Source organism: Perca fluviatilis, chromosome 19, assembly GCF_010015445.1.
Source record: "Perca fluviatilis chromosome 19, GENO_Pfluv_1.0, whole genome shotgun sequence".
NCBI classification, from domain to species: domain Eukaryota; kingdom Metazoa; phylum Chordata; class Actinopteri; order Perciformes; family Percidae; genus Perca; species Perca fluviatilis.
In genome coordinates, this window is record NC_053130.1 from 23055632 (window position 1) to 23080814 (window position 25183).

General features: G+C 41.6%; 2 protein-coding genes across 3 annotated transcripts in view; both read right to left on the reverse strand.

Annotated features, from left to right (window-relative positions):
• Window positions 1-5167, reverse strand: part of strn (striatin, calmodulin binding protein) — a 28384-nt gene extending 23217 nt beyond the window's left edge. Inside the window, exon 1 of the mRNA XM_039783374.1 lies at window positions 4810-5167. Coding sequence (XP_039639308.1) covers window positions 4810-5022 — 213 coding nt within the window. The 5' untranslated portion in view covers window positions 5023-5167. The remainder of the gene's footprint in view (window positions 1-4809) is intronic.
• Window positions 5168-6382: 1215 nt separating this feature from the next.
• heatr5b (HEAT repeat containing 5B) lies at window positions 6383-25144 on the reverse strand. 2 transcript variants are annotated; one of them, XM_039783759.1, is made up of 36 exons: window positions 25100-25144; window positions 24574-24738; window positions 24272-24483; window positions 23474-23582; window positions 23146-23295; window positions 22701-22872; window positions 22437-22594; window positions 22098-22347; window positions 20233-20388; window positions 19616-19866; window positions 19350-19461; window positions 19087-19239; window positions 18895-18994; window positions 18628-18737; window positions 18387-18550; window positions 18055-18230; window positions 17750-17855; window positions 17473-17663; window positions 17051-17210; window positions 16644-16833; window positions 16275-16444; window positions 16040-16178; window positions 15766-15945; window positions 15318-15569; window positions 13861-14042; window positions 13686-13754; window positions 12511-12690; window positions 12168-12408; window positions 11000-11212; window positions 10603-10730; window positions 9272-9416; window positions 8794-9066; window positions 8236-8460; window positions 7953-8104; window positions 7602-7815; window positions 6383-6690 (listed from the first exon to the last, which is right to left on the reverse strand). In XM_039783759.1, exons 2-36 carry the CDS (start codon window positions 24697-24699, stop codon window positions 6383-6385), a joined length of 6117 nt encoding a protein of 2038 aa, XP_039639693.1. In that variant the 5' UTR covers window positions 24700-24738; window positions 25100-25144. The 2 variants fall into 2 exon arrangements, with proteins under 2 accessions (XP_039639693.1, XP_039639692.1); XM_039783758.1 differs by having other exon boundaries at window positions 22053-22347.
• Window positions 25145-25183: the final 39 nt, after the last annotated feature.

Below are 25183 nucleotides of genomic sequence, written 5' to 3' on the forward strand. Positions count from 1 at the left end.
TAAGTAACTGAATAACATTATCCACAAAACAATCTTGCTCAAGTTAAAAGCCTTTTCTTTAGAAATACAAGAGACACTTCTATCCAGAGAAAATAAGCGGGTCCAAGTTTCAGTCTGCACCCGCAAAGAGCCACCTTACACCCTGAGTCACCTTCAACCTTTTCCTGGTGTCAAATTATGGCTGCTAACAGATACTTCTGGCAAAGAGATACCCTATGGAGCAGGGATTTCCCCATAACTGGAGGGCTGATGAAGCACACTGGAGCATTGCCTGGCCTGAACAGGGCGTAACTCGACTCAACTCAGTCATCCGGCATGGGAAAGATCTGCGCTAATCAGTGTGACAGCGTGATATCAATTAAATCTATATCTATATATATCTATATCTATATCTATATATATATATATATACACACCACAAGTAGGGCTGTGTTATATAAAAAATATAATCACGATTATTTCAGTCAATATTGAAATCACAATAATTTAACACGATTACACGTTAACTTCTGGAAAGATGTAATTATTGAACTTAAACAGTGGAAAAAGTTAAATAAATCAATAGTAAAAACAAAAAAAACACAACTGTGAAATTTGCCTCAATACTTCGTCCTATTTAAACTTGATTTTTTCATTCAGAAAAGAGAAAATAAGAGTTTACTTGCAAAACGTAATGAGCTACATAATTGTTTTTCTCGATTATTCTGTTTTTGTGATCATTGGGAGCCAAAATCATAATCACGATTAAATTTCGATTAATTGCACAGCCCTAAACACAAGACTATTTTTCTGACAGATATACGTTACAATATGGCACAATCACTTGTAATACAATCACAGTATAGTTAAATACAACAAACCTGCTTTTACTGGAACAGTATGTAGCAAATTGTATATCTTTGCAGACATGTAAAGCAAAAATGCATTTAGTGCTTTCATTACAATTAGCTTGAAATCATTTGGACAACAGAATATTGTAAAACAACAACATTAACACAATGCAATTTCAATGATAATTGCTACATGATTATAACTATCACCCTGCCCATCTAAACAATGCTTTAAAGTCAGTGCCAGCATGCTGTGTATAGTGCGGTTTAAATAAAAAATAAACCTACACAAATGGGGATACGTTAGGTTGGGTAAGGTTACTAAATGCTCAAACGATTAGGCAAATAACTGTTCAGGCAGGAAATCAATCAACAACCATTTCGACAACGAATTGTGGATCGACAAAATTAATCAACGACTGTAAAAAAAATTAAGTTATCATTTAAGCTTTTTTTCCAAGCAAAACTGATGGACATTCTCTGGTTTCAGCTTCTAAAATGTAAATATTTGCTGGTTTTCTCCATTTTATTTTATTGTAGACTGTTGGTCAGACAATACCAGACATTTCAAGATGTCACATTGGAAATTGTGATGGTCTGATGGACATTTTTTGACCATTTTATAGATTAAACAGTCAGACAAAACAAGCAATGTGAAGATGTGTAAAGGCCATTTTTTCACTTTTTTTTGACAATTTAAAGAATTAATTGATTAACTGATAATGAATTAGGCTACTTATTAGTTGCATCCCTTGTCACTTTGATTACCAAGATAACATACTAAAAACTGACTAAAGCTGTAACCTATCACTAGCTAAGCAAATCAGCTTGATTGAGCCAATCAATTGATTATCAATGAACACTCAACTAGAGTCTAATCATGAATGACAGCAGCCTATGCATTACACAGACACGGCTCAGCAGCAGGACAAGTCGGGCATGTACAGTATGGTTTCTGTGCTGCTCCGGTAGAAAGGAGTGGCTCTGAGCATGACCTAACAGGCTGGCTGGACGACATTCCTCCAAGCCCTCGGGTTCGCCTTCCTCCCAAACAGCGACATAAGACACAGTTTCAACAGTCTTTCATTCAATGTCTATACAGCCAACAAGGAAAAGAAAAACCTGGGAGAGGAGTATTCCCTGGGCTGGGATGATTTCTTTATGTACAGTCTTAATGGTCTCTTATCTGAACTCTTGTATGTAACCTAAAACATGCAAGATAGTAGGGCTGGGAAAATATGTATATGCGATTTTCTTTTCCTTCTTTAACAAAAACAAAAGTTGAATAATAAACTTCTAGAGACAATGTATCATGAGTAGGGCTGTAACGATATGCGACATGAAACCAAAATCGCAACACTCAGATCCACGAACCTGTGTCGCGGTGTGAGAAGGCAGAATCGCGACACACCCCTTCCAACTCCCAGAGTTATCCATCCTGTCCAGATCCAATGCTACCACATCTTTAAATTACTATTAGTAACTATAAGATTAGAGGTTTGTATGGAATCGTGGGACAAAAATCGTGATACGATCCGAATCGTGGGTTTGGTGTATCGTTACAGCTCTAATCCTGAGACGTTTTCTAAAAAGAATGCACATCGCATGAAAGTCAGTCAGACATTTATTTAATTTGTAAAGTAGTAACGGTATTTTCTGCATTTTCTGCTTTCGCTCAGTTTAGCCGGAAACGGATTTGGTGTAGACGCCATCGGCGGTAGCGTATAAACTGAAAAATAATTAGGTGAATCATTGGTTAAAAAAAATTATTAAAAAAATACTGATTCTTGGGAAAATAATTGATTTTAATAATTGTCGCAACAAAAAAAAAATCACGTAACATACGATTTTCGTTTTTTCCCCACCCTTACAAGAAGCACGTCAGTTTTGATTCTAAAACATAAGTGTGTGGACATGATGAGCAGCATGTTCAGAAGGATGAAGTGGACCAAAAAGAACATACGGCTCAGTAGATGCTGCAGGGTACCTTCCATTAAGGCTCTAGTATGCCCATCAGAACTTTTCATTATTCATACATGTCTATTTAGGTTCATCTAAATGACTTTCTATTTTTTTCCCTCACTGTGGTCCCTTAACTGAAGGTTAATCCACCAATATCTTCTATGGGTAAAAGTACTGTATATGTTTGCAATATGTACACATCCCTCAAGGACAAAACAAGGTAACATCCTATGTAGATTTTCAAAGCGTTTCTATACTTGATTTGTCATTAATGCTCCAGATGGGTGAGACCACCATTATGGTCGCAGCTGACAAAATAGAGAATTCATCCTTTCAAACATCTATTCAGATAGGTAATGTGCTACAGTGATTAGAGTACAATTGTAAGTAAGCCAGTCATTTTAATGGGTACTGTATAACGCAGGTTAAAATCATGTTCAAAACCTTAACTAGCCTCATATTTGGGGTTAGGTGCAACAAAAACAAGAACTCAAATTGAGCGCGCACTGTTTTGCCGCCACAAACAAACCACCAAATAAGCCATTTAGGAACCTCACTGTGCTATGCTGCAGTTGCTGCTGCTTCGCTGATAAGCTTGCTTAATGCCAGCAGACAGGAAGCTTAATACACGGGCCAGATGAGTCAAAACCCTACTACACTGAACAGGGTATACGTCACCAATCTAAAAACAATGCAGTGTCTCCCTCTCGTCTCTTTGTTAGATGAGGTCAGTCTGTCAATGGATCTGCCTGCTGCCAGACTCAAAAAAGTCAGTGTGGCTCATGTCTGTGATCCAACAATTATAGCCCCACAACTAGGTCAAAATTATGGAAACAAATAGCATTTTCTTCCAAACAGTAGACTCAAGTAAAACAGTAATAAGCTGGAACAATTCCTACTCAAATGCTGAATAAGAATGGTCTGGCACAAACACGTGTCCAAAGTCATTTATATACTTAAAGTATGAAAAGTCGATCATGTAGGATGATGATGATAGTTTCTAGGGTCAGTTAAAGAAAATATTATAAACATTACTCCTGTCAGCCAATTCACCTGCAAGATGACTGGTATAGCACTTTGTGCTCCAAACAGTGCAATCAAACATGGAAAAAGAAGACATTAGAAGTCTAGTTGGTATGGAAAACAACAAAACGAAGATTTAAGAGTAAACCTGGGTATTTGCAAGACATTAACTTCTAGTTCAAGCACACTACAAATCAAGTGTCCGGGTTTGTGTCAAGTTTCCCTTTGGAAATGTCTGGTTCACAACAGGAAAACCTACTGCCTTCTTATATCTTATGAATAGCTGAATATTTGAGTTGTTTGGCCATAAAGTAAGGGTCAAATATACTATTAAAGAGTGGACCAATTAAAAGCACTGTGGCATTTTTTTATTTTGTCTCCAGTAGTGGCAGTATCCTGGCAACTAGCTCATAATAAGATTCATAAACAAGACATAGCCTACTGATTCCACAGTATCTTACGTGTTACGTGTAAGCTGTCTGCACTGACAGCTGCTCTCAAGATATCAAAGCAATTAAGAAGAAGTGTAGCTACTACCTTTCCTACACGTCTTTTTTGTGGGTTTAGAGGTAAAATGCAATACAAATCAAGGCGGGGTGCTAACGTTATACGTTTAGCTAGCTGTAAGTAGGCAGGTAGCCGTTGTGTGTTTCTACACAACGTTTTAGCACTACTTTGCTAATAAATGTAGCTTCCAGTAGGTTGTTTAATTACACTTATTTTTTACTATAACGCCTGTTCTGCAACTCCTAAAGGCAACAAGCAAGTTCAGTGATTTCAGACACAGTAAAGAGGTCGCAAACAGTCGTCGTGCAGTCGGGTCAGGGGGCGCTGCAGCTCCTTTAGCTTCTGAGCTAAAGCTAACAAGCTAGCCTAGTAACCAGAACAATCAAACACAGAAACTCAACGCAAGTTACTAGAAAGGAGCAGCGCAATGCCCAGGTAGTGCCACGAATAATACATCCGTGTATACATAAAATGTAGTGGTTTTCACCTGTAATTCAGCCCGCTCCACCTCCCATTGTGCTCGCTCTACTTCGAAACGGGCCCATTCGTGCTGCAGGAAGTGCAAGATCCCCGGGATACTATACTGCGCCCTAGCCGCCTCTCCAGCGTCGCCATCAGGCAGCGGTCCTTTCCCACCGCCGGGTAAAACAGAGTTGTTATTGTTGTTGAAGAACACGCCGGGCCCCGCCTGTTCGTCCATGGCCGGGCTCGGTGAGAAGCTCTGTCCGTTGTCTCGCTGATTCGTAGTGCTAGATATCAACGGAAGAGCACAAATCTATCGACTGCACTCGGTTTCCTCGGCTCGGGGCTCGAGGGAATGAACTCACTTTCTGACAGCTAGCTGTCATTGAATGACGTCAGTAACAACGGCCACGCCCACAACATGTTGGCTGGGGGCGCTCGATTCTCTTACCCAGGCTCCCCGAAGGAACACTCTCGCTTGTTTATTTTCATGGTTTATTTTTTCCAAAGGTTAACATCTCATAATTCTGTTACAGATCCTGCTTCAGTATTTATTTCAAAACTGTGTAACCAAATACAGACATCAGCACAATGAGGTCTAAGCAACTTTATTTACATTTCGAAGAAATAAGGGTGGAATGTAACAGGATCATTTCAACAACAAATGCTGATGCTCACCCATTCATGTAGCTATTATACATAGACAGACAGATATGGAGCAAAAATCAAGTTATAAGCAATACAACAGTCTGCATGATATGCAGCACATTATATTATGTAGTATGCCCCCTGTATGCCCCCCATTTATCAGCAGACCAATTAACTGTCTCTGTAATAATTACAATTTCTGCTCAAAAACAATTTGAAAGTGTGATGCATTTGACATTTAAAAGGGCTGTAATAAAATCTCTTTCTGGACTTAAAATTATGATCAAAAGTAATTGCTTAGGTAGGTTTAAAAACATGTAGCAGGAATGTTTAGAACATAAAGAGAAAAACCCATCTTCAAACAAAGACACAAAAGATTTTAAAAACATCTATTGGTAACAATCAGCAGGCTCTAAGGTCATATACTAAACCAGCTCCATTAAACAAACATGCATGATTGGAATCAACAGGGGGGTGGGGGGGTGAGCTGCCATGCTCATGGTGATGCAAAGTATGGCACAGTAAACTTTTGGATAGTGAGGGCTGATGACCACACAAAAAGAACAATATCAAGAAAAAACTATATTAAACAAAATGTAAATGGTGTCCCTTTATAAATGTGCATCGGGTCCAGAAATGATACATTCACAGAATCAAAACTGCCTACAGATTTTAAAGTGAGCTTTTTTTAAAGTGAACATTCAAATGCCTTTTAATGATATTTACATAATTTCCTTCTTCACTTCAATAAGAGTTCTCACCCATCAAAAACAAATATGAATGTATATGTAGAATAAATAAATACACTTAAGAAACTGTAGGTGATACAGACATGACAGGTGGTACTTTTCTTCTTCTTCTTCTGTGGTACTTGATGACAGACAACAAAACTAAACTAAAAAGACAACATTTATTTAGGCTGTGAGAGTGTACAGGTTATTTTGGAGAGTTCAGAAGAAGCTCGTCTTGAGTTTGATGGTTGGTGCAGCTTGCACAGTCGGCTGAGCTTGCCTGGCTGCAGCTTTGGCTCTGTTGCTGGCCTGGTTGGCCAGTATAGCAGATTCCAAACGGATTTTGAGCTCAGGTGCTGCACCAATCACTATCTTGAAGGCAGCTGGATAGAGGGGGCCAATCCGCATTAAGTTCTGAAGGGCAAAATCATGCAGGCCTTTGGAGACTTGGGGCGCAGAGGAGATGGCATTTTCATCCAAAAGGTAGGAGACGAGAGTTGGTACAAGAAGAGCCAGCAACTGCACCCCTATTAAACACATACAAACAAGACATTAAAAAAAAGATAATCACTAAAAGAAAAAGTAATTAGTTCAACAGAAAAAGGCAGGGAGAGTTCAACTGCAATGAACACAAATGGAAGTGAGGCCACACATTTCAACTCAATACTCCTGGACCAGATATATGAGGCACCACTCAAGTGAGTGGTGAGACAGTGGTTACCAAAAGGTCCTAGTGGAATAATTCACCACACTGTGAAATGTATTAAAAAAAAAAGACCGTAACAACAAAGCAACCCAGATAAAGTATAGTATCTCTAAAATATCTGCGGAATTATACATATCAAGTTCAATGAGTGCGATGAAAATGCAATGTATATTTGTGTTTCCTGACATTTCTGAGGGCCAAGAGATTTATAGATTAATCAAGAAAACAATCTGCAGATCAATTTGTAATTAAAAAATAATCTGTAGTTGGGGCCCTAAATATGTTATGCATAGCTCTAGCTGTATCTTAAATAGAAACAGTTTGAACCCCAAACATGGAATAAACTACAATACACAACAGCTTAACACAAATGTGAAATCAATCAACTTTTTTTAATTGGATTTTATTTAAGTATGCTGTGCATTTTGCTTCACTAGGGAAATAAAAACAAGAGCAAGCAGGAATAAGATAATCGGAGACACAAAATACAAAATGTATTATTTGAATAAATGATATATAATATAGTGTAATGTTAAAATCAATAGTAAATATGACAGTAAACCAGTGCAGGGATTCTAAATTTAGCATTTAATGCTCTATTGCTCTGAACGTTGACAGCCCACATCCAAAGGCACTGAGCTAAATACTTAAGAGACCTACTTTAATGGAGCTAAACACTTTAATGGAACAAATACGGTACTTTAGTGGTCCATTAGGCGGAGGCATACTTACGGTTCTGCTCTTCACCCATGCCGACCAGATTCTCTAGGACCCTGATGCCCTCCTGCACAGCCTGCAGCTCGGCAGCGGTCCCAGGCCGACTGCGCTCCACTGCTTTCAGCTTCTCCACCATGAGTGGAGCCAGAGCGTGGATGTACGGCGTAGACAGGGCACGGCTCGAGTGCTGAAACACTGACAACAGCAGCTGGTAACACCGTGCCTGAACCTGTGGCAAAAAGAACGAAATCCCTCACTTAACTTGGCCACACACAGCTGGAATACACCTTTTGATCGGGCATTCAAAATGTGTCTAGGTTGAGATTCTCATACTTCAGCTGGGTTTGTATATACACAGGTGCTTACCCAGGGATCACTAGAGTTGAGGGCATTTCGGAAACGGTCCATGCAGCCCTTCTGCAGGACGGTTACTCCTACAAGTTCATTGCTGGCAGACAGCAGGAAGAGTGTAATTGCTGTTAACATACTGACCTCATCCATGTCAGGTCTGGACTCATCTACAGGAAAAACACAAACAAGCATACAGTACATATTGTCTATGAGTAATGATGTCATACTTTTTTTCTTGCCTCCTCCACAGAAAGGTCAGCGTCAGCGGTTACAGTTAAACAAGTGTGTATTTGCTTACCTGGTTGTGAGTGCTCAAGTACTGACGCCAGGCTGCTCCTCACAAGGCCAGTCCACTGTGTCTGCATGCTCTCCACCCGGGCCAGTGGGGAGGTGATTATGGTCTTGATGCCCTGCAGCGCAGCTGACACAGTCACAGGCACCGAGTTGTCAGCAGTCTTAACTGCAGTTTCCCTCAGCACCCCCGTGATTAGGAAGAGCACAGTGGGTAGGATGGTCATGCTTCCTGTAGAGGCGGGGAAAAAAACAGTGAGATTTCATAGTGAACACCACATTGTTATGCTAATAATATCCATACTTACTAGTAATCTCACACAAATGCATATAGCAGTTTCTAATAACATATGATCATTGAAAGGCACAAAGAAAGTACAGCAGCAACAGCGTTGTCAGTGTGAGTTTAATTTATCATTAGTATACACAAACCTGAACAACTCTGGCCAAGCTTATAATTCTAAATAAAACTTCTAAGTTGGAACAAAGACTTGCTATCAAAATGTGTCTTTTTCATATTTTGCATGGTTTGTGTGTTGTTGTTGCACTGTGCTCCAGGCCTCACCAGCAGGAGAGCAGAGCGAGGGCAGTTCTGCCAGGATGGAGACTGTGTTTGCCACCAGGCGGGCACTTTCTTCAGGTAGTCGCTGAGGCCTGTGTGGCACATGGCTGGGTGACTCCTTCACACGTGCATTGAGCTGTGGTAAGTGGCGGACCAGGACGAACACGAGCAGTTCCATGGCTGCAAACACCAGAGACTTGCCCGGGACAAGCTCCCCTGTGTCTCCTCCTTCCCCTACGCTGGGCTGAGAGTCTTTCTCGCCTTCTTCCTCTTTGCCTGAGCAAAATAACATAGTGACCTAGATCACTCAAACAGCCGCATGACTGAAACAACTTTACTATGAATATAAAACATACAACATATTAACACTCTTTTGATCAGTCATCTTTCAGATGAAGCAAATAAGAATGCTGAGTTTTGTGTTTTCAGAATATACTCTTAACAGTTTTTAGGTGTAATGTAGAATGTGTTAGCTCCTGACCCTTGTTGGCCTTTTGTCGCTGCAGATGGTTCTGTGCAGCCCTGATGGTCTCCTGTACGACAGCAGTGACCTGGAGCTGTACAGCAGGAGGATCCCGGGTCAACAGCAGCCTGTGGAGCACGTTCAGGAGCTCCACTGCCAACAGCTACAACAGAAATAACATTTACAGTAATGCCTCTGTGGAAAAACTGGGAATGTGAACATTGATATTCATAATGCCCGACACATCATACTCCTCTGTTCTGGCTCATTGCCAACAGGCAAGCAGTTGTTTTGTCAGAGTAGTAAATGGTTTTATACAGTTTCTCAGAATTAAGTTTCAATCCCAATAAAAACATCTTTAGATAATGTTCATACTGTATGTTAACAGAAATTCATATTCATTATTTTCTATACAAAAGAACAGAAAATCATCAATGTATAAAATAGGCTAAAAGTGAGATTTATCTAACCCTTTCCACACACACCAACAAAGTATGTGGTTCTACTGTAGTCTGACAGGAGATTGTAAGGGCTGTGTGGCAGCAGCAGCAGAGACAAATGCTGTGTCCCAATTTATGGTCTGGATCCTCTGAAGTCCACACTCTGAGGCCAAATACGTCATAGGGCCAACTAAGACCTGTCCCGTTTTAAATGCTCCACCAAATGCAACCGAGAAATACAGACTGCTTTTTTTTTTTATTTGTAGGACACAATCTCTGTATCCTTTGAAGCCCTCAGTATCCTATTAACCACTATGTGGCAGTCAGTTGTTTAATGGAGCAACGGAGCGAGCATTGTCACCCTTGTAAAGTCAGTAAACATCACACACAGACTCTGCGGTATTCACCAGATATTTGCACCAAGGTGGTGATCAGTCACTGCTAAATATATCACTTCAACTAGACCAATGAAATAACTGCTGCAAGGTGTAAATAAAAGGGCCCATGCTTACATCATGTCATGCTTAAATCATCATCAGCTGTTTCCTATTTGTTACTTTAATAAAGAACATCTGCAATCAACAAAGCCAATCACAGAAACTCGCGCTCGGTCATTTCAATTTGTAATTTTGGTTTATGCAGTGCTTGAATTTCTGTTAAGATATGACAGTAATGCTGTTGTTTAATTGCAAGTTAAAAGAGTTAAAAAAAAAACAGCTTCTTAAATACAAATAAGAAAGTTTCTTAAAATGCAGATACAAATTGCAGCACAGAGTTTTTATATTTATATATAGTAGATTTGGTTTTAAACATCATACTGAATGTGTCATTCAGATTACATTTTTAAACAAAATTAAAATTCTAGGAAAGTTACACACGTAATTTCTGCACTCCGACTTGTGTCTTTACCTGGTCCTCTGCAATATGGATCTTAAAACATGGAGATTCCAGCAGAGTGAATAGGGCGAGCAGGCATGACATCACATGTTCAATGGGCTCCTCGGGCCGGGGGAAGCAGAGAAACTCTATACTGACACCTGAGAGACAGAACACAGAAATGCACTTAGGGTGTGTTCATGCTATTCTCTTTTTCTATCCACCACCATCCCTTCCACTGTCGGCAGATGGGAGGTGGACCCATGGCTGTAGCTAAACAAAAAGCGGTTATGAATAAGTTTTAGAAGAATACCTGTAGAAGGGGGTATTGAGTCTTTACGACAACCACCTCAATAAGAGCCAAACCGTTTGAAACAAAAAACACAGTAACATGAATACTACATAAAACAAATGATGTGTGTCTCTTTACCCAACATTAGATGCATCCTGTCTTTGACCGACTCCTCAAAGGTTTTTGTGGTGGAGGAGGCTGCTTGAGGGATGGCAGGAGCCAGCTCCTCTTCACCAGCTCCGAACCCAGTGCTGCTCAGCCACAGCGCCACAGCATGCAGGACGGGGGCCCACGAACTGCGATAGTGGAGCCTTGCTGTGTCTATAGTCTCTGGAGTATAAAACGCTCCACCTAAACACAGACAATAATGGGAAAGACCATTATGTTTTGACCATATTACTTTGAAATGTAATGTGAACTGTTTACAATAATTACAGTAGACACATAAACATATATGCTCCTTACTTGTATATTTATGTTTACTTTAAATATTCATTACATTTCTTCCATTGCTATTCAAATGACAAATTCTAATTTAAAGGTCCCATGGCATGAAAATTTCACTTTATGAGGTTTTTTAACATTAATATGAGTTCCCCCAGCCTGCCTATGGTCCCCCAGTGGCTAGAAATGGTGATAGGTGTAAACCGAGCCCTGGGTATCCTGCTCTGCCTTTGAGAAAATGAAAGCTCAGATGAGCCGTTTTGGAATCTGCTTGTTATGAGGTCATAACAAGCGAGGTTACCTCCCCTTTCTCTGCTTTGCCCGCCCAGAGAATTTGGCCAACCCATGAGAGAGAGACATCATGGCTTTCAAACAAGAAAAGTGGCAGTTGGTCAAGGCCACACCCCCACCATCCACCTTGCCACTCCCACTCTCCTCCTCAATAGCTTCAGACACAGAAATGGCACATACTAAGGAAAGCTCATTGTAGGACTGGCTCTAGTGGCTGTAGTTCTGCACCAAAGCTGAATTTCGGGAAAGAGACTTCAGATACAGTATTAGGGGACCACTAAGGTATATATAAAAGCATCCAAAGAGCACCATGTCATGGGAACTTTAAGAACAAGTGCCCCAAGACAGCTCCAACAATGTGCTGGAACATCTTATTCAACCAAAAAGGGCTATTTGACAGTACGATAGTAAACTGTTTTTATCAAAAAACTGTGCAAATCACATTGAAGGTTTTTTTGGTTGCTGTCAGGAGAATAAAACCACAAATTTGGGACCAAAACTAGAGCAAAGAACTTATAGTCCATGTACTACTAGAAAGACTGCATTCGGTAGGCAAGAATCTGTCTTGTACCGTCAGGGGGCAGCTGACTGGAAAACTCGGCAGGCAGAGTGAGCAGAGCGTAGTCTCGCAGCATGGCCAGCCACAGGCGGCTCAGTGAGGGCAGCTCCGGCTGCACTAGAGTGATGAGGCTGTCGGGTGGAAGCACGTTGGCGCCCAGATCCTCATCCTCCTCATCCTCGTCTGCAGTTCGGACTGGTTTGGAAGGCTTAGACTGGGCCTCTTTCTTGATCTTCATCGCTACCACATATACCTGAGAAAGAAAGCCAGTGCGTATAGTCAGCTTTATTTTGCGTACATCATTTGCAGTATAACAAATATGAGACAGTGGTCTGTTCAGGCTCTTCAGTCTCACCTCAGCCCACGCCTTTAGCACGGCCAGTTTCTCCATCGTGGTGGCACTCTCACTGTACAGCTGACTGGATGAGCCTTTCCCAGCCTGCACCTTGTCCAGCGACGACACAAGCAGGGTGTGGACCCGCCGCAGGTCATTGAGGTCACTGACTACGCCACTACCAATCCACGTACTACACACCTGTAGTCACAGGGAGGGGTCAAGGTAATAAATAGTGAAACAAATTGACCATTTACAGAACTCAAGGCCTTTTAACTGCTACTTCTCTTACAACTAATGAGAAAAATGAAAAGCCGCCTACATTACATAACAGAGTGTTCAAGGTTGATTAGCCATTATACATGCCAGTAAAGGGGATGGGGGTGTCAAAGAACAGTTATTTATAAATAGGGCTGTACAAGTGGAGTAGAGACTTATATAAGATGATATACTTCTGAGGAGAACTGCTATTAAAGTGTCAGTCGGCCCAAGGGCAGGAGAAGGAGAGATACAAATGAGTCATGTTGCAAATGTACTCGGCGAGCCACCTTGTTACCTGTGTAACTATAGTCACATTCATCCGTAGGTCATGTTATGTGAGCCTGAATTTCCACAGGTATGTATTAAATGCTCTTTTAATTATGTATATGTTTTACCACGTAGAGGATACAAGGTATCATGGATATTTCCTTTGTGTTCTATGTTCTTCAACGTTACTAATTCTATTTAGAAAAGAGAAACCCTGAGATCAGAGAACAGAGATAGTCTCAGTAGGCACAAACCCTAAGCCAGTGAAACAGAGGGGAATGTCAAAGAGAGAACGCTTTCTTCCGATAATACTGCTGACAGGCCTGTTGGTTATTTTCCACGGTCACTCATTCTTCACGTAAGTAAAATAAGTCAAGCATTAAGGCAGAAAACTTAAGACACTGCTGGGTTCTAAGGGGATGATGAGTCACTATGCAGAGGAGTAGAATTGCTTCAAAGGCCTCTAGCATCATCAAAATATATTAATATACTGTATATAGGGGCTGTTGATTAGAATGAATGTTACAGTACAAACAGACTGGTTAGGTGCTTCTCTTCATTTCGGCGGTGCACACCTCAAACAGGGCTATGAAGTGCAATGGTGTATAACAATTTCAGCTGCTAAAATGTTTCTTCCAAATTTTCGTCAACAAAGCAGGGTGTCTTACCTGGCATGCCTTAGCTGTGATGTCAGATGGTGTATCAGGTGAAAATGCAGGTCTGAGGGCAGCTCCGACCTAAATGCAAACATGATTGGTGAATGTTCACTTCTTTGACTTTGTTTAACATTTGCTTTGTTACTATTAATGTGGGACTTTTGCAGCATAATGCAATCTGACTTACATTGGCCTGGTATTGCTCCAGGATAACATGTCCTGGGAACTCAGGTTCTGGTACGGATGCAAACTTTTTAATGATGTCCTCTAGGGCCTGCAGGCCGGCCATCCTCAGCTGGTGACTGTGGTCCGTGGCAGCCATGAAGGCCATGCGGATGAGGTCAGACAAATGGAGCACCAACTGATCTCCTTGATGAACAGAGATGGAAAGAAAAACAAGGATTGTGTGAGGAATAGAAATGCATTCACAATCATTGCAAGGAATGTGGCCTTAGTGAGCAGCCACATTAATCAATCAAAAATAGAATTTAAAGATTTCTGGTCATTTCAACATTTGCTAGTCATTGCTGTTGTTCACATTGTTTTTTTGTGCGCTTTTGTAATCCTTTGATATAGGATAGCACGTCAGCAAGAAGGTACAATGGTTTGCCTCCTTCAAGGTCTCTGTGTTTGCTTTTTTAACATTTTCCTTTCCTGAGAATTAATTGAAGATTAAATACAGAAGGACACAACAAACCAGTTTTTAGGGTTTCAGTTAGAGGTGCACGATTCAGAAAATGTCACGATTCGATTTGATATCGATTTTCAGGCTCAAGATTCGATTCAAAATCGATTTTCGATTCAAAAACGATTCTCGATTCAAAAAACAATTCACAGTATGTAAATGTAGTTACTTTTCCCATTGATTGCAGTAGACATACAATTTAAAAAAAAATTTAATCTGTAGAGCTTGAATCGTGAATCGATTTTTTTGCACACCCCTAGTTTCAGTGCATGCTTGCAGTGAGTCGAAAAAGAAACCAGATATTGACCTTGAAGCTGAGATTTAATTGAGTTTCAGCTGAGCACCTTTGAAGGGATTGGTTGGACACACCAACACACAAACCAACCATCCACTTAATCCCAGTCACTAAATTTGGCTTAGCTGCTTCCAGAGATGCAAAATCACCACACTGTGCCATTAATGTCTGGTCTGCAGAATGCTGCCTTATTTCGGAGGAGCTTATATAAGTACCGGCTCCTCTATCGGTCACAGTGGGAGAAACAAAATCCCTCCCACTTGAGCTTACTCATCTCTTGCTTTGTTCCATCTTTACATAAAAGCACATGAATGAGCTTTATTTAGCAGCTGACACTTGAACTGCTTGAAGGTCGCAAACAGATATTCAAATCAAATACCAAACCAAACAGCAGTCTGTACTAAACAAACAGTTGTTGTTTGACTATTGGATAGTAGAAAATCAGTTCCTAACGCTCTGAGTGTCTATGACAAAGCGCTATATAAATGTAATGAATTATTATTATTATTATTATTATTATTATTATTATTATGTAGGCAAGGTATATGACTTTAGAAAATTTATTTGAAGCACAGACACAGATCACAGGTGGAATAAATCAATCCCAAATCCTTGAAGTGAACCCTGAGCTACTCTATTCTGGTAGCATGCTGATGAATGGTACCTTTGGGGTTTTTGGCTTGTGCAGAGCGGGCAGCTGCTAGGTCAAAGTGTGCTTTGTCATTCTCACACAGCAGGATGATGCGGCACAAGCAGTCCGCGGCAAATACCCGCGTCACCCAGCGCGGCGCCACAGAGGGCTTGGACTTGTCATCATCGCCCAGGCCTGTGAACATGGTGTCATCGTCCATCTCGTCTTTTTTCTCAGAGTCTTCCTCATCCTTTTCCACCTCGAATACGACGACTGCTGCTACATCTGAAAGAGGAGATGGACACATTCATGATACAAGGATTTAAAAGAAAAGATTTTGTCACAAAACATTTAAACTGACATTGGACTGTAGAATAAACTTGACTGCTGTGTGATACTTATTTTGTCTTCTGTGTCAGCATTAATTTCCTTGGAGACAAAAAATTGTTATGAGTCATATTTTGTTGTTTTGAAGGTTTACCTGTAGTTGCTGCCAGGACATCCTTGCAGAGTTTCAGCCAATGGGAAAGCTTTTCCACAGCAAGAGATGACAGCATGTGGCCCAGTGTATCATGGATATCAGAACACAGCTTCCGGTCTGTCTCCCGATCCAGCATGCCAAACAGAACGCCCTCCAGACCGGTCTCCGTGATGTTTAGATCTAAACCAGGCACAAAGTCAACACAGTCCCAATGTCTCACTGAGGTATATCAACTAAACAGAATCCTCTTGTCAGGTTCACAATTTGTACTCACTGATTGTATTGTTGTCTCCTGCTCTCTTCGCCAGGCTCATTGCATACTCACAGACCTCTGCAGCCTCTCTCTGAGCGAGCTGTCTCAGGCAGGCCACGGCAGCTCGGCGCAGCAGCAGGTGAGAGCTGCATAGGTGCACCTGCATGGATCCCATAGTGCAGTAGGAAATTATGATTAAGATTAAGAAACTATAACTACTATAGTATGAAACTCATTAGGTCTCATTATGTCTTACACATAGACAGGGCACCAGGCTGGACAGGTTGACATGACGTGGCGCAAACATGTGCAGCTGCTGCAAACATGAGATGGCAGCTGCCTGCACAAGGGAATCAGAGTGGTCCTGCATTATGGCACAACCAACCAGGCAGGACGAGCGGATAGTGGAGATAGTGGCTCCATTTCCTAGCAAACCCAATGACACAGATTAGGAAGAGAGACAAAGAGGAACAGCATTTTTAGCAGTTAGAGTAGCTACTTCAGTGGCCTGTAGTGTGATTACACTGCCACCTGTTGGTCTACATGGCTTTTAAAGAAATGTGAGTCAAATGAGAGAGTCACAGTCATACAAGCAGGTTTGTGATTTTATTTCTGCCACAGTTACCCTGCAATTCTGGTCCCACAGTGGTGATGAGAGCTCCCAGGCAGCGGCCCAAACACTGGTGCACCTCTGTGTGAGACGGTGGCACAGTGAGGAGCAGGGTGAGTACCAGGGACAGCGTAGGCTCCACGTAGCCTCTGTACATGGGACCACTGGAATCCACAATCAAAGCCAGAGAGTGCAGAGCCCATGTCTGATACAAAATAAATGGAGAATATCTGAATAAGTTATGTGCAACGCAGAAATTCTGATGTTTTTGAATTAAAACTCTTTTAAATTAAATACAATAGAAAAAAAAACATGTCGTTCATACAAGTGAAGCAAACTATATTTCAGTTTAGATGGAAAAAAAACATATCTCTCCTATTCTCCATCAACTGTGATTGAATTTAAATATCCATTCACTGTACCTGGACCTCATGAGAGGACCCATCCTGTGCCAGAGCTAATAAGATGCTGACACTGGTCTTTAAGTGTTGGCCTGAGCCAATTCCTCCAACATATCGATGCAGACAGCCGAGAGCCAGGGAATGGCCCGTCCTCGATACTACATCACGAGCCGACTTCAGTCTGGAAATAGAGGAGGAGGAGAGATATGGATACATGATTAAAGCCAAGGATAGAGAGGTAAGACTGATTCAGATCAAGATAGATTATGAGGACAATCAAAAACTGAAACTTGTATCTTGCTGAAACAATAAAATGTAGGCCAATTGCTTTTTTATGTGTAACTGATTCTATATGGTGTGCTGACCAAGTCTGTCTTGATTTGAACAGGAGAAATAAAAGAATATAGAAAACAAAATCCACCGATAATGTATGAAATGCGTACTTATCAAAGCTGGTCTGTGCCATTCTGGCAATGAAGGTAGCCTCTCCCACCACCTGAGCCATCCTGCCCAGGGCCTCTCCAGCAGCACAGCGGAGGATGGGGTTGGGATTGTCCAACGCTCCCATCACCAGAGCCAGGGCCGACTTACGCACCTCCTCAGGACCCAAAGTACTCTTGTTCTCAGCCAAACCCTTTATTCAGGAAGAGAAAATTGTTTTTCTCATTACATGAAACATTATATTCCTATCTTATGAGGATATGAGGCAAGTCTTCTCACCTTGAGGGCACTGAGCACTGCAGTAAAGATGTTCAGTTGGACGGCCTGCTGTCGAACTCCCTTAGCCTGCTTTATGCACTCTGCAAAGTGATCCAGCATCTGCAGCCTGAATCATATACAAAGATGGGTAAACAAGCATGCCACAAAGAGCTTTAAAACAGGTCAACAGTGAAAAAAAAATTATAAATATATATATAGAGATATATAGATAGATAGATATAATAAAAAAAGAAAAAGATAAGATGCAAAATGTTAACATGTTGCAAATATGTCTGTATGTCTGCAGCAATAACTAAACTTCTCACCTGTGTTTGAAGGAGACATGGGGAAAAACCACACCGAACAGAGCCACCGAAGCGTCGATGACAGACACACCCAATGGGAGAGGTCCTGGGATGGCCTCGCCTACTGGAACACGCAGGTAGATTGAGGAGGGATCGTGTTCCAGAGCTCCACTACCAGACGCACTGTTGGGCTGCAGCTGTGTAGCAACGATCACACAGTAGTATCAACAGTGACCAAGACATCAGATAATAATGGATTATCTTTAGTACAGATAGTGACAGTTACATTTATTCTTAGAATATGTACTAGTATTATACTTTGGATTCATCATGCCATTGATGATTTTACTCACTTGATCCTCTATGCACTTGTGGTCAGTCTCCTGTAGCCAGGAACCCATGAGAACACTGTCGTCATAGTGACAGAGAGAGCGCAGCAAGGAGGTGGTAGTGTTGGCCGAGTTGTCAGTCAAAGTGAACTCTGCAACCAGCTCCCTCAGGAGGGCGTTGAAGCTGCCTACATGAGAAGAATGTTTAAAAAAAAAAAACACCTTCCATAAATGTTCTTAGGTTCTAAAGAAGTGACTATGTTACCTTCATAGGTCTTGGGAGGCAATAGAGCCAGGATGTCGTACAACCGGAGCCTCACCATCGCTGCACTTGCTTTCAGGTGAGCACCATGGACCTTAATGATGGCAGGGACTCTGATAAAACATTACAATCATTAGATATTTAATCTGAACACAATGAAAAAATCCAGGAAATAGTTATCCAAGAAAAATCCCAACAACAACAAAGACAAAATACCTCTTTGTCTTTAAGTCGTCAACAAACAATCATACTTGAAAGCATCACACTCACTGAGACATCATGGTCATGGCACATTCAATGGGAGTCATCAGTCTACGGATCACATCTTCTGTAAGCAGCTCAGGACAGTGGGCCACAAAGCTACGCATGGCTTCAGAAGAAAATAACAGGCGTGTGGGTCAGAATTGTGTCTGCTAACATTACAGAGGATGTGCAGGTATACAGGTCGGTAGGTTTCTTTACCACACAGTGCTCCAGCTCGGCCCTCCAGGGTGACCTGCCAAGTGAAGGAGTCTCCTCTGGCCTTTTCTGCCTCAAGCTCCTTCTGGGAGCGAGGAAACACGTTTCTCCAGAGCAGAAGCATCTTGGGAAGGTGATAGCGCACTAGGGAGGGACCTGGGCACAAACACAATGTGGTGGCAATGTTATAAGCGAGAGGGAGAGGGAGACAGAATTGCTGACAAATCAAAAACAAGAGATAAGAGAGAGATGCTTGGCAGGCTCACCGAGAGTCATGAGGGCTCCCAGCAGCAGCCATCCAGCTTGTGTGCGCTGCAGGGACAGTCGACTATTCTGAGCAGCGGTCCTCAGGAGGTCTTCAGCTATACTCACCACCAACTACAAGTACACAGACAATCTTTAAATCTATACAGGGCAAGCAAAGAGGCTGATACAGAAGTTTGATCAGGGCTTAAATAAGTAGAAAGACCCAAATGACAGTTATGCAAGAGAAGGAACCCATAAGATTACTGTACATTCTGAGGCTACACACCTTGCCCTTGGAGTGGGGGATACCCAGTGGACATTGGTGTACGCCTCCCAGCAGAGCAGCCATCGCAAAGCTGTAGCCGCTCACCGCCTCCGGTGAACTCTTCAGGTTGTTGATTCTCTCCGCACAGCGGTCCAGCAGTGGGGTCAACTGATAGGGCAGCGCCACGGCAACACAGCGCAAGCACCATGCAGCAGCTAAACGAGCTGCCATGCTTGGGTGCAGCAGCACTGAGGTCACAGTTTCAAGGAGTCCTGGAGAAGAGGGCATGGTATTTTTGAGTTGTGACTGAATCCAGTTTAAATAAAAAAAATGTTATCTGACTGTAGATTTCAACATATGAAAATGTTTCAAAAATATGAAACAATTGCATATACAGTGGGAACTTATGTATTTTAGTCAGTAAAAATAGTCAATAATTTAGATGAACATAGCTGTTAGCAGCTAATATTCTGTTTAATGGATAGTGAAAATGTTAAAACACAAAATTTGAGAAGATGCCGGCCAATGTCATACATTTTCACGCCAGGTGGGAGTATTTTTTTATCCATATAATCACAGTTTATAGAAACTTAAGAGCACTGAAACAAATGTCCGACTGAATATTTTGTGTGTCTCACCTATAGAAGGCTCCTGGATAAGTGGTGAAGCTGTGGCACTCAAGCTCTGAACAAGGCTGCCCAGCTCTTTTAGGGCACACACCATGACATGCTGACTGGCAGAGACATCCGCTGCCCCTGCCTTGTTCTCTCCACTGATGTCATTCACAACTGCCTCTGGAAAAACATGCGTCAGAGAAAGAGAAATGAACAAGAAGGGTTTGTCAGTATAAAATGCAAAAATTGTTCTAAGTTGAACAAGATCACAAATCTTTAAAAATATGATAATAATACTAACACAGTACAATGCATTAAACAATGGTTATAGTTGTATTAAAGGATAAAGGATGTGGCAAGAGAATAACAGTAAAACTAAATCTGAATTCAAGTAAATCGCTGATAAGCCATCTGATGGTCATTTACGAAGATCTTAAACCCTCAGAGCTCTAAATGGGCAGCAGTCAAGACAGATCTTCTTAAAGGTGCCCTGCCACACAAAACCGTTTTACTTGTATTTTTTGAAATATGTTAGGTCCATATGTGTTTGTGTTATGTCGTGAATGTGAAAATGAACTGCTATCTCCTCTGTCAGCTCTAGCCACTGAAAAATAAGCAGAGAAATCAGGCCAATTACAAAAGCTGGTCAGTCTGACGTGGTGTTACCTGAGCTCATTACTATTCATGAGCTCGCCCAGTTGGGCTGGGTAAAGGATGCTGATAGTCAGGCTCTCATTGGCTAGCTGTTAGCCAATCAGAGTCAAGCAGCTTAGCTCGTTGAATATGAATGAGAACTGGCACAAATCGAGCTCAGTCTTCCTGCAGGCATTCTATACCAAGCTAGAATGGCTTAAATCAAGGTAACCAAGGCATTTCTTCCACAAAAATTGTTACAGAGTCCATGGTAGAACTTCAGACATTACCACAAAGTAATGAAATATGTGTGGCAGGGCACCTTTAAACTGTCAGTCATGTTGTTCCAAACAAACCAACATGAGGAGGCCTCACTACCATCAGGTCTCCAGGAAACATTTTTAAAGTTACTTCTAGCATAGATATTTCCCCAAAGTCTCATTTCAACAAGTCTCACAGATCCAGCTGGTTGGAAAATATAGTAAAGTATAGTGAAGAGACCAGGACCTTGTCTCAAGAGAAACCGACATTCAACATCTTTTTCAAATTCTGTTTTAGCATCAATGTGGACAAGAGCATGTATGTTTGACATAGTGTAAAGGTAGCAAAGCACATCAGAGTAAGAATCATCCTTTTTTATGAGATAAAGGTGATTATAAAAATGATTGATGTGTTATTTTACAGGGGAAGAAATGAAATTTGGAGGAACTGAAACCAATTAAACTAAATGATGACAAACTTGCAAATGTCATGTCTTGTTGCTGTGGGGGGAAATGGCTTGTTCCAACTATGTGTCTGTGAATTTTAGTGGCACATGCAGTTTTTCTGCTGGTGTAAGCCAGATGTCAACAGTCAGAAAGAGTTTGTCATGCTCCGTAGGGATTATAATACGATAACAGAATGGCAAACAGCCATGGAGGCTATGCAATAATGCAAGTATGAGTAACTCAAATGCTGAGCTGGCAATGGATAATGTTACTGACTGATGATGCTGCTTGTGGTTAAAAAGAAAGGAAAAAAAGAGAGTGCTCTGAAAGAAGCAAAGGCAGAAAGCAAGAAGGAAAGCAGAAATAGGGAAAGCCATCTCCGCACGCAACAAAAGACAGAAAAGAAAAGCCATCTCTGTATACAACACAAGCCCAAACCATGCAAGAATTGTAGAAACTGAATGAAGGGTGAATTCAAAGTAATAATAATGGATGAGTACTTACTCTGTAATGCTCTGAACCGTGATATTTCCCCCCCATCCTCCTTACCCACAGCCCTCATTTGCTTGCTGATGGCTTGGCAGATTTCTTTGCCGGCTGCAATTTGTGCTTTCTCTCCAAGTAAGCCCCCCAGGGTGGCACGTAGCATGAAAGAGACACAGCGGCGTGAGTACACAGCCTCAACATGTGTTTGCGTGGCTCGTGGGTGAGACACTAGGTCCAGAACGTGGGACAGGAACGTCGCAAAGTTGCGCTCCAGCCACTGACCACCAAGTGTAGTCACAAACACAACATAGGCCTGAGGAAAATGGGGGAAAAAAATCCCATGTGAAGTGGTTGACTCAGATAACGCAGGCTCAGATTCTCATGTTTGACAATTCACCTCACCTGTGTTACGCCCACTCGCACCTCCCTGCTGACAGAGCCTCCCCCCTTCAACATTTCCCCTCCGCTCTTCAGGAAGCCAGATCCTCCACGCAGAAAGCCTGTGGCCATTAGCTCCAGCACCTCCTCCAGAGTGGCTCGCTTTACGTTCTGACGCATCACTGAGGAAAAATGTATTGAGATCATGAAGAACAAAAGTGGGGAGCCTAGTCTACTTAACAGGAAAGTAGCCAAACATAAACCACAAAAATCAACTCTTTAACCTACCAGCTGCTTGTTTGGGCATCAGGGCGGTGGCCATGACTGTCCCAAGCAGTTTGGCCACTGCTACCCGAACACCATAGTTAGATCCTTCCAAGGCTTTGAAACACAAAGTGGCCACGTTCTCCAGTTCTGTGGTCCACATGAATACTGCCTCATTCTGCAGCTCCAACAGGCACTGATCAGGCAAGAAAAATAAAGATGGAGTCCAGGAAACATCTGATTTATTATAGACATATGGATGATGCATGCAAACAATCCAGATGCTAAATTTATACTTATCTTTGCAATGTACTGGCCACACAATTTGCTCAATATGCAGTACAACTGTCATGTTTTACTTCACAACAGTGAGGAGATTTGCGTAACACATTTGAGATTGGGCAACATAAATGACATAGCAAAAATGTGTGTAATTTGGTTTACAGCTCCATTAGACAACAAGACCAACCTTTGCTACCGCACAGCGTACAGCCATGGACCTGTCTGTGAGTAGAGAGCGGGCATTCTTGTAGATATCTCTGTGACATGAAGCTGCAGCTCCTCCAAGTCCACAGAGCACCTTCTGCAGGCTGAGAAGGATCTCTCCTCTGCCTTGAGACTACATCAACAAGGGAAAGGTGAAAACAGAAGGATAAAAATAAACGTCACATCGGTTTCTGAATAATTCATCTTTTTAGTTATCCACTTCTGTTTCTATATTCTAATATACAATTTGACCTAATACATACAGTACTTGCCATAAGAAAATGGAAAACGCGTACTCTTAAAAGTCATACCTCTGCACTCTTTACCGCCTTCAAAAGATTATTAATGGTGTCTGGAAAAGAGCTGCCCAGCATCCTGCCCATCTTGTCATAAAAAGCTCCAACACATGCCACTGCAGCACTGCAAGAAAAGTTACTGTATGCATTAAAATGAAAGCGCACATTATAGTTCACTTGAAATTATTTGATAAACAATGCAATGCAATAATCAGATGATAACTCAGTATCATTTTGATGAACATATAAAATGAATTATCTGTTGAAATTGAACTGCCATAACTGTGGATTTTATGTTCGCACATGCATAACGGAAACCTACTCTTGAGAACATTGAGACTGGCTTTTATTGTACTGATAATTGATGTTAACAACATAATACCCTGTGCCATGAGTTAGATTTAACCTCAGATCTCAAAACACATTATTATCAATACTAAAACACAGCAGGAGTAGAACAGTGGCACACGCAGGTATGAAAGAATTATGGATAAAACCCTGCAGGACAACACTGATGTAGCTTTAACCACTGTTAGATTCCATTACCAGCAAGAAACACAGCATAATATCTACTCATCTACACTTAAGCCCCCCTTTTAAGTATGAAATGTCATTCTGCAGATTAACATTTGGCTTCACAGCTAATACCCTTGAGGGTGGGCCTACAGCATATGCATGCAACAGGGAAACCAGTGCTGGATGGATTAAATCTTAATGCAAATGTGTATAATATCAAGTAGAATATGTAAAAACACAATGACTGTATTAAAAAAATAGCCAATGGAAATACACAGAGCAGCAATTATATCTTACAGTTTTGTTGGCAAGTACGCAGGTGTGTCATCCTTGCTTTTGATGATCTCATTGCATTTATCCAGAGTCTGGAAAACAGTGAAGGTGTCGCCGATGCTGTAGAGCGTAGCAAGGTTTTTGGCCAGCAGTTTTCTTGTCGGTGGTCCAGGGGCACTGCTGATCAGTCCTGTCAGCTGTTCCACCAGCTTCTTTTGCTTCTCCTTCACATCCACCTGTCATTCAAACCCAAAACAAAATCACAGTGAAACACATTAAAAATTAAACTCACTCAGAAAAAACAATGCCATAAACTGAATAGTCACCTTATTTGCTGCCACAAGCACTTTATCCAAGAAGCGGAGCCATTCGAAGATGAAGACAGGCCTCTTTGCTTCAGTGATCTGGGCCAAGGCATCTTCATTGAGCAGTAGACTGTGAGCCAGCTCCATGGCGAAGACCTTGTAACACAGTCCTGTACACCTTCGCCACTGCAATGTTTATGCAAGGGACTAAGTAATTACAAAGTTATAAAAAGCTGTCACTACTTTAGACGTTTTTGCTTATTTGTCGTATTGTGTAGCAAACTAAACTGTCAAAGCTGGGTAGCGTTAACACTTTGCTGTACTGGATTGACAGCTGCCTGACTCCAGCTGTTGATAGGCGAGCTGGTTAGCAACACAAGCTAAATAGTTCCTACGAGGAAAAAGCTAAACTCCGGCTACACACTCTCACCCAAACTGAGCGTTAGCTATCTATCATAATCCATTACAACATCCAGCTGTTCAAAAACTGCTCAATAACAACACATGTATGAAATATGTGCTATATTTAGCAAATTGTTCCCTCTACCTGTTTTCGATAACCAAGGATGAATGACGACGAGTATCAGCGGTGTCGCATTAAAAAGTACCCGATGTGAAACCAAGGAAATAA

Bases quoted from the DNA above. Each gene is read 5' to 3' on its own strand.
- heatr5b (XM_039783758.1), bottom strand. From the start codon at position 24,699: ATGGAGCTGGCTCACAGTCTACTGCTCAATGAAGATGCCTTGGCCCAG. The intron at 17,664-17,749 runs GTGAGAAGACTT...TCCTGAATAAAG, and splicing joins CAGTGCTCAGTGCCCTCAAG to GGTTTGGCTGAGAACAAGAG. The intron at 6,691-7,601 runs GTAAGTATGCCT...TGTGTTTAATAG, and splicing joins CATGGGTGAAGAGCAGAACC to GGGTGCAGTTGCTGGCTCTT.